Genomic DNA, 12,870 nt, shown 5'->3' on the forward strand with positions numbered 1-12,870 from the left:
AGGTTGATTACTTATGAGACAAGTCTTTGCAATTTTCTTTTGCTTGAAGATTGAAATAGAACTTAAAATATCTAAAAATTTCACACATCAGGAATTACTCCTTGATCGGGGTATTTCTGGATCACGTCTGGAGTAATTACTGACTAGGTTTTTTTTTTTTTTTTGAGATTTATTTTTTAAATAGAAATAATAACAGTAACTGAAAATAATGCATTGGTTGAAATAGATAAACTCACAAGTCTTATTATTAGTTACGTAGTCGACAAGACGATGTTTTTGTTTTGAAAAAAAAAAAAAAAAACTCAACACTGAAAAATCTCTAAATAACTTTTAAAACTGTTCATTAATCTTTTGTATTTTTTTCTCATCTGTCTCAGCATTGCTAGTGGTTTTACAGTGTTTGTAGTTAATAACTTAACTATTTAATGTCACATTAAAAAACGAAAATTACGTATTCATTATCATTTTCTGATCACATTTACAACAAGAAATAAACTTGCTAGGTACTTACTACAGTGATCAATAAACGCCCCATATAATTTGATAATTGGCAACATTTAATGACAACATTTAATGTTACTCACTGTAATTACTTTTTATATTTACAATACATGTGGAAACACTACTGTAAATAACACTCTTTTTAACCGAGGAAAAAAAGGGAGGAGGTTTTCAAGTCAACCCGCATATATTTTTTATGTATGAGCACGAATAACTTTTTACACAACAGTCTGATTTTGGTAATTCTTTTTTTTTTTTTTTTTATTGGACAAAAAAAAAAAAAAAAAAAAAAATCCTATCCTAAGGTGGGAAAAGGGGGGCGATTTGTTGCTCACTCACAGATTTTTTTTATATATGACCACACATAACGTTTTACAGAATAGTCCAATTTTGAATATTCTTTTTTTATTGGAAAGGGTGTAGTCAAAAGTTGTTCCCGTATAAATTTGAGGGGGAAAATCCTACCCTAAGGGTGGGAAATGGGACGTGATTAGTTGTTCACTCAAAGATTTTTTAATGCTGAGTTGGGTATTACAAAAAAAAAAAAAAAAAACTCACGATGAATGAGTCTCAGACCTGTGTGTCTCTCGTGTGTACTGCCATGGGCAGGTAAACGGCAGTATCTCCAGAAATGAGTTTTCGAAATATTTGATGAAATGTTTGTTTGATTTAGTACTAACAAGAGGAAAATGTTGGAATTAGATATATTTTTCATCGGAAACCAAATAAGTTAGTTTGTACAACAAAGCTAACGTACAATAGATGACAAATTGCACAAAATCGCAAAAAAAAAAAAAAAAAGGCCTACCCATGCATATGTAATTAATTTGAATTTTGACATTTTGAATTCAAATTATGCTTTTCGCAATCACGAGTTGCGACAGGACTCTAATCATTGGGGGCTATTGTTTCTAGAAACGGTTCCTGTCCTCCAAAGCCTGCCCCTCCTTCTGGACGGTTGTATGTGTGTAAGTGGATTTGTGTGAGAGTGTGTGGAGTGTGTGTAAGAGGAGTGCGTAGGTGTGTATGTAGGACATGGACGCCACCACCAAGGAGGAGGGGATTCCGGTGGACAGTGCTGCTAGTGGAGGCTCAGGACCAGAGGAGCTGCTCCTGCATGGGCCGGTGGACGGCGGTGCTGCAGAGACCCCTGGTCCATTCTGAAAAGGGAACCGAACCTCAAAGACGGTCAAATGAAAACAATGAGCAATCGTGATTGCTCAAAAAAAAAAAAAAAAAAAAATGCAGTTACTGCCTTTTACCTGCCAAAGGCAGTGTATACCTCTGAATCTCTGGTATTTGTGATTAGGATTAGTTTTTAGTGCCAGTCGTTTAAAAATTTTTATATTCAGGATTTGTATGAAAAATAGGGTGAAGTTTAGTGATGGTGACATACTATTTTTGAAATAAACATATTTACACTGAAAAGAAGCAAATAACAATTTCTAAATAAAAAAAAATAGAACCGACTTCAAAAACTGCGCTGGAAATTGCTCTAAAAAGTAAAAAATAATTTCACTCTTTGAACAACATCTATAGTACTTTTTGAACATAATTTTTGAAGTCGGGGCAAAAATGATAGGGAAAATGATGTGTCACCATTTCTCATTTACATTTTCATGAAAATCAGTCAAATTTTGAACGAAACAATTATATCGATACACAAATATGTGGTTAAAAAATGTTGTATGCGAATTCTATTGAAGAACCTAGGTTCATTAAAATTTGTAATTGAATTATGTTTAAGTATGATTTTAACGACTGGTTTTGCGCCGACTTCAAAAATTATGTTCAAAAAGTACTATAGATGTTGTTCAAAGAGTGAAATAATTTTTTACTTTTTAGAGCAATTTCCAGCTGCAGTTTTTGAAGTCGGTCTATTTGTTTATTTAAAAATTTTTATTATATAAAGTAAAAAAATAACCCAGGTAGTTGAATTTTAAGAGAGGGAGGAGGATCTTCGCAAGGGTGCTCATATAGGGGGGGGGGGGGTCCCCTTTGAAACTAAAACTTCCTTGCTTTTAGTACTTTTTTCTTTGCAAAAATATAAAAACGTTCGCCAACCATTAATGAATAAGTAATTAAAAATGTCAAATTTTAATGACTAATCTGTCCTGAAGTCTGCTTCCATGGGGAAAATATCCTGCTAAACAATGATTAAAATGTCTGAGCCCCCTCCCGCCCCCCTTACTATTTTGCATATGGGCGCCCATGGCATCTACGTGTACATAATGCATGTTCGGGAACCCATCTCTGAGATAGCAGTTTTAGTATGCAATTTAAAAAATAATTATTTTTACAAACTAAACAGTAAATAAAAATTAGTAAATGTAGTCATCGTAAAGTGTAGTGTTCTAGAATTCCATGCCATGTTTCATGTATCATTAAATAAATAATAATAATAAAAAGAAACGAAGCGGAGTGTAGTTAACCCAAAGTTAACCGATGCGACTGTAATACAGCGTTTCCCAACTTTTTAAAAACTACAGTGAAATCCCGTTACAACGAACTTCAAGGGACCGCAAATTTTGTTTGTTGTAACGAGAATTTCGTTGTAATGGAGTTCAAATAATGTAGTGGCTGTTATATGGGGACTGAAAATGCAGTTCTTTAAAACAGAAATTTCGTTGTATTGGTATTCGTTGTAAAGGAATTTCACTGTATTTATCCATGGCTTACATTTTTTTAAGTATTTCCACCCCTGTGCAAATTTATTCTAAAAAAGTTGATTAGGTATTGTATACACACATTTCAAAAAATAAATACCTTTAATTAATTTTAATGATTCACACAAGGATAGCACTTTTTGTTTGGTCTGTTATTAAACACAGAAGTAGTCAATAAGATGATCGATATTGCTCAGTTCTAACAGTGTTTTTTAATATCTGGTGCAGTTTCGGACCAATGCACGTTGTAAGTCCTGCTGCAATTTTAATACTTAAAATGCTCTAATACACAAACTTTTTTTTACTAAGACAATTTTGTTTAGTGACTGAACGATGACATAGTCCGTCTACTGATCTTTACCCTTCAAAAATCTCATTTTAATCCTTTAGGGGTAATCCCCCCTCCCCCAGGTTGGGTACCTCTGCTGTAACATGTTCACCATTCAGGGCCGTCCGAAGCTCTGACGGCGCCCGGGGCGAAAGTTTCCTGACGTCCCCCCCCCCCCCCACACAGAAAAATCAAGTTAGCTATAACATCAGTGCATAATATATACTTGAATTTCTTACATATAAATGAACAGAATAATCGGAGGGCTATGCATAAATACAAATTAAAAGATAAGCAATGAACATGTTCCTAATATTTGTGAAACATTAATGCCCCAAAAACTTTTCGAAAAATGGAAATGTTAAAAATCCAAATATTTATCTAGTAAAATGTTATCGCACTTGATGAAAAACTTACAATTAAAACTGAATTGGATATTCATATTGATCAAAATAAGAACAGAAATAAATAAGTTGCTGATTATGAATAGAAAATGTATTTATCGAAGTAAATTACATCAAAGTTAGATTTCGATCTGGACTCATCCAATGATTATTTTCAAGAGTTTTTTGTGGTTTTACTTGTTCCAACTTAATACCAACTTTCATATGTGTTATAAACAAAGATGTTATTCTTTTGCATCAAATATTTGTAAGTTTTAGGGAGAAGCCCACAAATACTCAACAACATCGAAAATTGCTCAGAATTGCGTTTTGGAGCTCTGATTTCGAAAAATCACTGGCCCTAATATTACAAAATATGGCCTTTCAAATTGCGTTTTAAGACTTAAGTTTAAGAAAATATTCGTGCAAGGGTCCCCATGCCGCCTTTCTTTAATATCACAAAAAAATGGGTTTTTTAAACAACACTTACAAAAAATTTAAGTGGAATTGCCCACGAAGGTAAAACATGGCTTAAAGTTTTTGAACCATAATTTTAAACAATTTTCCTGGGAAATGCTTCAGATTCTCCCGTCCATAAAATCTTCAAAGTTCGTCTAAAGTTGCGTTTTTGGAACTTCAATTTCGAAAACTTGCAGGGGGAGAAGGAATTGATTTCAATTTATTTAAAAAAATCATCGATCGGAAACAGTTTCTGAGCTCCCTCCCTAACGTCAATAAACATGGCCTATAATCGCATTTTTAAGGCTAAAATTGCGTTTTCAAAACTAGAAGCTTCAAACTTTTGACTGGACACTTTTTGACCTTTTTTTTTCTATCAGATCAAAAAAAAAAAAAAATCTGTTTTTTGTTTTTTCAATGTGCCCCCTTAAAATTTTTTCTGGTTACGTCACTGCACGCAGGGGACGAATTCAAGCAAATTTGGTGAGAACTAGACAAAGGAGAAGTGCCTTTTGTTTGATTCTAAACAGTTATATTCTCAGAAATTGTATCTGCTTGAATGATACAAAGGAAACTAATGTTTTGGAGATAAAGAGAGGAATATTTTTGTGCCCTAGGAAAAAAATCATTGCAATGATTCTGTATTTTGTGTTTTTGACTGTGTATCTATGATGCATGAAATGGGGGGGGGGGGGGGCGCCTTGTTGCGCCCCTCATTTCGTGTGAATGTCGTCGTGTTCCGTTGAAAAGAGGGGCACTTTAAGGCGCCCCCTCATTTCGTGGAGCCCAGGGCGATTGCCCCGCTCGCCCCCCTCTTGGGACGGCCCTGTCACCATTTTCAAAATGAATGTTTAAAATTTCTGGGGTTTGTTTAACTACAATTTACAGTGAAATCCTCATTAATTGACAACAGCCAAATATAAAAAATCTTTGCTCTGGTTGTACTATAGCACGAAATGGTGGAAATTTGATTGACAGCTCATTTGGAATACCACTGACAAAGAGGCGCTCGAGTATCTCTACCGAAGAACGTTCGGAAAAGAAGCGATAATTTAGACGGCTCATATCGGCGAGAGATGACCCCGATAAGTACCGGGAGTCTTCCCGGCGAAATTTCAGATAGGATCGCCAGCGTGTAACGAATATTTGAAGCGGTTAGAATAAAAGCTTGCTCAAGCCATTTTTAAAAATTGTACAGGAAAGACAAAAAAAAGAAAAAAAAAACATTTTGCGCTCTGCCCATTGAAGTTTCTGAAAAGATCTTTTACCTCGTTTGAATTTCGGTGTACAACTTCTTTCTTTAAAAAAAAAAAAAAAAAAAAGAGTTTTGCGTAATTAGGTATACAGATAAAAACAACGTACGTTGAGTTGGTTTTGAAGTGCAGTAGAACTTGGTTATCCGGCCCCGGTTTATCCGGATCAAATTTGTAAAATTTAAAAAAGTTAAATTCACTTGAACAATAATTGAAGGGTTTGCAGCAACAAAGAGTTAACTCCATTTTTTGGTCGTTTGGTTCAACAAGGAGTTATCCCCGGTTGATAGTTCTCAAGTTCGTTTGGTTCAACAAGGAGTTATCTCCAGTTGATAGTTCTCAAGTTGTTCATTAGAATGAGTTAGCTGCTTCATTCGCTTGAGGCAACATGGAGTTAACTCCAGGAGCTATCCAAACAATCAAAAAATGAAGTTAACTCTTTGTTAATGCATACTCTTCAATTCTAAATTACGATAGCAAGAACGGAAATATAAAACGGCCAAATATTTGTTCTTTATTTTGATTAAATGTACAACTCCTTCTGCAGCTAGGTTATGCAATTAATTATAGTCATCTGATAAACAACATGGCGTATTTGGTGTGTAAGTATGACACCGCATTTTTGTTACAAAGCGTCGTTTTTTGCTGTAATACAGGGGTGCTACCTAGGGGAGGGAGGGGGTGCTCATGGCTCAGAGTGCGCCATTGAAATTTTTGCAAGGGGGGGGGGGGTTGAGGGACATTTTTCATATTTTGGGGGGAATCTTACTTTTTTTTTGGGGGGGGGGCTTTGCGATATTTGAAGGAGGGGAGCGTCCAAGTTTTTAGGGAGGTGGGCACCCCTGTGTAATAATAGATAAGCCTATTTATTTACGGATGTGTTTTACTTATTACCCTTATTACCCGGTTATCCGAATGTCCGGATTGCCTTTTGTCACAGTTAGTCCTGATAGACAAGGTTGTGCTGCACATTACAATTCAATAATGGAGCTGCCCTATAAGACGCTGACTCATAATCCCAGCAATGTTAGTGCTATGTTTCTCCGTCTCATTTTCTTTGCTGAAATTCTGGAAGCGATTCGAATTAATCAGCGGATAGCTGGAGCTCTTCTGTAAAACATTGCTGCTGTCAATGTCAACATATTAGAGGAAATGGTGGTAGTTATGAACTAGTTATTATCTTGGCGATACTTGATAACGAGTTTATCGGTACCTGACTCAATCTGTAGATGGAGAGCAGAGTACTAGTGTGCAGGACGAGAGGTTAGTTCTATAGTTAGTACTGGTGTGTGTTCATACTGAAAAGGTGTATTTTTTCCCCCTTAGTGTGTGCTCAAAAATTTGAAGAGACAAGTGCAAACATTTATATTTTTGTTCTAATATCAAACAAATGGTAAAGTGTCCACAATATCATTCATTTCAATATGATTTGAATTTTCATTCACTCGTGCTAATATCTTCTTTTTCTATGTGTGTGTGTGCGTGTGTAGGGGGGGGGGGGCTACTCAAAAGCAGGTTTTGGAGGGTTCGCTATCAAAAAAAGGGGGCGGGGATCAAAGTGCAATTACCGAGCACAAATAGGGGATATGGAGTAAATTTTTCGAAACATGAGTTTTGAAAATGCTGATTGGTCTATATATGGCCTTGGGGGGAGGGGGGGATGGTCAATGGTCATGACCTCGCTTCTTCTGAATCTGCGCTTGGACATATCAAATCTAAGGTGCTGATGCTTGAAATATGGAACTTCGTGAGTGCATAACCTGTTTGTTTTGCAATGCTAAATTTTCAGAAGATAGAAGTGGGGACTGGGTAGAGTGCCTAATTTGTTTTTGTTTGGCTTACACTGAAGGTGTTAGGATTTATTACTTTAAAACTTCGCATGTTTCATTTTGCAACATTTTTTCTTGCACAAAATAATTTTTTTACCTTTGAATATAGCTAAAAGGAGAGAGAATCTAATTAATAAATGAATAGAAACACAATTTCCGGCACCTCAAATCAAAGGCGTCACTTTTACTTTTTTTTATAAAATAATATTTTGCTCATTTGGTGATTGAAGTGGAGTAAACATGAAATGGATAACGTGTAACTACTCTATAAATCTAGTAATTACAGTGCAAAACAACGCAATTTTTTGAAATTTGTAGCACTAGTTAGCCAAAAACAAAACAATGCTATTGAATTGTCAGTCAACTCTCGGTTACTCGAAGTTCCAATGGTAAAACCTTTGAGTTAATGGCAGTTCGAGTTGGTTCCCACAGCGATGTAAAGAGTTTATGACAAAATGGACTCAATGGAATCTTCGAAATAAAAGAGTCGAGTTGTCGACAGGCAGAAATTTTAATTTTTCTCTAAAGGTTGCTACATCATTGCAAAATTTTACTAGTAAACAAAAACTGATTTGCTTACAAAAAATATAATGCTTTTTATATTAAAAAAGTAATAATAAAAAATATTTAACTCCTTTACAATTTTAATCTCCCAAATATTTTTTGTTGCTGTTGTAATGATGCATGTATGGAATACGCCGTCTGTTGTTGGTAAAACGTGTCAAAACAAACACGTCAATGTTTAAAGTTTTCCTTTCCAACTAAAAAATATCAATTTTGTAATTTTGTTTCACTCAAATAGGAACAGCGAAAGCAATCCGAATAAGGTTCAAATCCATTGGCGCAGCGGGGGGCGAGGGGGGGGGACTCCCTCCATGGCATTGGTTTTAACATATATGCACAAGTAGTTTAAACATATGAAAGGACTCTGTTTTGATCAAGAAACCCTCCAGAAGGTGTTTCTGATGAAAAAAAACACCCCCATAAGGTATTTTTGATCAAAAACCCGCTCCAGAAATAAACACGTTTAGCTTTACTTTGCAACCACAAACTATCAATTTCGTTCCGCTGGAATAGTAACGGCAAAAACAATGCAAATAAAATACAAATCTGCAATAAAGTGCATCAAAATAAACAAGTGAATAATTTTAGTTTTCCTTTAGAAGTACAAACTATCAATTTTGTTTCACTGAAATAGGAAAAGCAAAAACAATAGCCCGAATAAAGTACAAATCTGTAGTAAATATTTCGGGCATAAAGCATGCGATTTTTACATCCTTGAAAATTGTGTTTAAAATTTATCCTGCAAATAAATGTTTCAATGTGTTGTTGACAAAATGTGCAATTAAGAAATCAGGGCTAATATATTACTTGTGATTACATAAAAGAAGTTGTACAGAACGTTTATTGCAACTAAAAGAGGGGAAAATCAGATATTCTATTAGTTAAATTTCAGTTTAAATTATTTTGCCATTTTTTCGAAAAAAAAAAAAAAAACAAACTAAAAATTTGTTTTCCCACTCTAACAAAATTACACGAAACATATATCATTTTACAAATATTATTTACTTAAAAAAGGGATAAAATGTTTGACTAATAATATTCAAATGATAGAATAAGTTCAATGAAAAAATTTGTAAGTGAGACTACTGTGTTCGAAGTTTTGATAGATTTTGTGCTAAAGATTCACCAAGAAATTCGTAGCTCTTCATAATTATTGGTTAGTAAATAAAAATATCAGTGACACTTTAATTTAAAAATTTTCATCATGGCTATTATAATATGTATTTTACGGTTAGCAGCTTCGACAATGCTTAAGTTCTAAAGCTCTATCATAATTTTTGCACCAAGCACTTAGACACACCCTAACATCTGCCTGTACAGATGGAAAAAGCGTGATGCAAATTTTCATTCAAAAATCGAGGATTGGGAGGAAAAATATTTTGCTATTGAACAGTAATATAAATCTTACTTCTTATTATTTTTTTTTTCAAATGATATACGTTATTAACGCATATCTCAATTACTGACTAGGCAAAAGTTTTCTATAGTAAAAAGATTTGCTTTTCCTTGCGTGTGTGTGCGAGAGAGAGATAAAGAGAGAGAGATTTGAAAATGTCATTAAATTCGTGTGGTTTTGGGTGAAATGTTATTTCTATGGTAAGTGACAGTTGCAGTTACTGCTACGAAATGGACTGTAATTTTCTGACGCATGCCTGCTATTCTTTTGCTGTGTCTGAGTTTAGTGTTTACACTCAAAGTTTTTTTCTAGTTTTAGTGAATATAAGAAATTTTAGTTATCAAGGAGTATAAAGGGAATGTTTGAGCATAAAAATTTATAGTTAATTAACTTTAAGTTATTCAAGCAGAACAACCCTGAAAAACATTTTTTTACTAAAAGTAAGAAAAAACGAAAAGGGGTTAAACAATGTAAAGAAAGGAAAAAACAAAGTTTTTCACATCTTATTTAAACATATTTTTGTGGAAATTATCAGAAGATTTTTTAGAGAGGATTTATGAGGCAGTGAGAAGCAAAGTGAAGAGAGTGCAAAAATTAAAAATTTCGAGATAATTTGTGCAAATGTTAGGAGAACCTCTCCTCTGCATTGGTGCAAGGGATAGTACTAATAACTCTGGTAGGTTCAGCTGTACAGCATAATTTATTTTTAAAAAAAAATCAAGGAAAGCCTAGGATCTGAATTTCAATTGCATTTTTCTCGAAACATAAAAAAGTTCACTTACATCCCTTTGCTTCTCACAGCCACATACGTGGAAAAACTTTAATTAAAAAATATGCATTATTCTTTTTTGAAGATGAATTTGTGGTCAAAAAAGGCATTGCTCAAGTATGAAAAAACGCGCATATTAATTTGAATGGAGCTCAAGGGAGCTGAGTTCCTACACTTCTTTTCAATTTCATTTGAATTTCAACATTTTAAACGAATTGCAGGCTATTCGCGTAGGAAAATAAGTTCTGCGGACTATAGGGCTACACCACTTCTTCTATTGGAAATTAAGGGATGGCTCTTATTGAACTGTATCAGTTTATTCCAAGCTAAAATATTTCATTGAGTAAGTTAATTCAGAAATTAGACAAATCGGTGTGAAATCTTATGTCTCAGATTTTCTCTCTCAATGCTTAGTTGTTAAAACAAAATAATGAATCACATTTATTCGCGCAGCAAAGCATATGAATTATACTTTTAGTTTTAGTTTGCTAGTTACCTAAGTTACCTAATTAGTAACTCGAGACCCATAAAATATATATTAGCTGGTGAATCATTTTCTTCGGAAAGAAGACAAAACGGTTAAAAAGATTTCATGTTGAAATTTTTTTTAAATATTTTAACAACGATACATTAAACTATGTAATCTCTCCGTGAGTTCAAGTAGAATTTAAAAAATAAAAAGTTCATTCCAAAGACTTTGGGCATGTTTCATGTTGGGTATGAGCACGAAAAAAAAAATTTTAATTTTATCCATTTCATATTGGCTGTTAAGCATTTCGTATCAAAGCATTCCATGATTAAAAAAAAAAGGCTGATAGTAAAAAAAATAAATAAGTAAATAAATAAATGAAAAATAAAAAAAATAAAAAATTAAAGGGAAAAAAAAACAAAAGAGAGAGGGAGAGGCAGACAAAAACTTTAGTTTCAGAAATAAGCACAAAAAATTTACAATATGCAAAATTATAAAGTTTAAAACAGTATAAAATTATAAGAGAAAAAATTCAAAAAGTTTCAAGAACTTTTTTTTTTGGGGGGGGGGGGGGGGGGGAGGTTGCGAATGTTGTTTTACGAAGGTTTTTTTTTTTTTTTTTTTTTTTTCCAATTTTCTCAACTTAATTCTGAAATTCTAGAACACAACAATACAAAAATAAGTAGTATAAACAAAACAAACAAGCAAGTAAAAGTAAAACTTACATATAAAACTGTTAATGTTACTAAAATTTGCTCATAAAATTTCTGGCACTTGAATATTGTTCAAGAGTTTTCAAAATTCGCGTTTTAATTTATTTTTAAATCGGCATTTCAACTCCACCCCCCCCCCCCAAAAAAAAAGGTTAAAAAAGAGAAAGTTATGAGTACTCACATCCAATGGAGCGCGACAGCGGGAGCCAATGCCAATGTAGCTAAGACAAAAGTGTAAAGTAAATAACCCATAGTTCTATCGTGTCCAGATGAATGTCCAGAAGGTCCTGCATCACTGCACTTTCTACGGCGGGCCCGCTTGAAACTCCCATTTTTTGCACCCCGCTGGGATAGCCGAACTTGGCGACATATCGCATTCTTGGCGATCATTGCTTAGGAAAATAAAGGGTTGATAATGTGCTTTTATCTATTATTTATTTCGTTATTGAGAGACATCCATGATTTCTGCAGAACATTGACGGCCGGTGCACGAAAAAAGTGAGAAGGCGGATGTGAGATGCGGAGGGAGGGGGAGGGGGAGGGGGGATAGTAGAGCGTTGGCGCCCCCAAAGTTCACTTTTTGAAAAAATTGGGCAAAAATTTTGTATTTTATAGTCATTTTTGATTAAATGACCGCCTCTAAAAAAATAGTTACATGGCCACTGAAATCGGTATACAAGCCCGACGAGAGGTCATACCAGTCTAGTCGAAATCTAGGGACCCGGTCCTGATGGCGGTCTAGTTTGGAATCGGAGTTTTTAATTTTTATGGGGGAGGAGGGCCGATAGATCGAACTGGCAAGGGGCCTGCCTGCCTTGGCTTTCGGCGGCCCTGAGGACAAATGGCCGCAGTAGATTCCCTCATTCCAGTTCGAAGTTCCATTTTTATTTGTATGAAATAACATGAAAAAAAAAAAAAAACATTTATTAAGTCAATTCATCGTTCTTCAAACACGTGGATCTATCAGTACAATGATTTTTCGATCGATCGAAAATTTTGAGCTTAGAAAAGTGACTGGGGCAATATCTCTTTACTTACAAAAGTGAGGGTGCAGTCGTCGTCCCCCTAGAGTACAAACCGCCAATGATGCGGAAAATATACGTTTTTCATGTGTTTTCCTTAATGGTTCTGCAATCTTTCCTGAGCCGCAGTCAGCCCGAATTTCCAGGGTAGGCCAAAAATCTTTTGAGACAGCAAAATAATTAAATTAAAAGGAAAAAGGGAAAAAAAAGGAGGGAGGACAATCTTTACTAATAATAAAACTAAAAATCTCTCTGTCTGTCTGGATATCTGGATCTCTGTCCGGATATCTGTGACACGCATAGCATAGCGTCTAGACCGTTCCGCCGATTTTCATGAAATTTGGCACAAAGTTAGTTTGTAGCATGGGGGTGTGCACCTCGAAGCGATTTATCGAAAATTCGATTTTGTTCTTTTCCTATTCCAATTTTAAGAACATTTTCCCGAGCAAAATTATCATAAGGTGGACGAGTAAATTACCAAGTTATCATAACGTGGAACCGTAACATGGGCCAGCCAG

General features: G+C 34.6%; 1 protein-coding gene across 1 annotated transcript in view; it reads right to left on the bottom strand.

Annotated features, from left to right (window-relative positions):
• LOC129227611 (protein Wnt-11b-2-like) overlaps positions 1-11,615 on the bottom strand; it is an 81,425-nt gene extending 69,810 nt beyond the window's left edge. The window contains exon 1 of the mRNA XM_054862199.1: positions 11,512-11,615. Coding sequence (XP_054718174.1) covers positions 11,512-11,582 — 71 coding nt within the window. The 5' untranslated portion in view covers positions 11,583-11,615. The remainder of the gene's footprint in view (positions 1-11,511) is intronic.
• Positions 11,616-12,870: the final 1,255 nt, after the last annotated feature.

This window comes from Uloborus diversus, chromosome 8 (genome assembly GCF_026930045.1).
Source record: "Uloborus diversus isolate 005 chromosome 8, Udiv.v.3.1, whole genome shotgun sequence".
In the NCBI taxonomy this organism is placed as follows: domain Eukaryota; kingdom Metazoa; phylum Arthropoda; class Arachnida; order Araneae; family Uloboridae; genus Uloborus; species Uloborus diversus.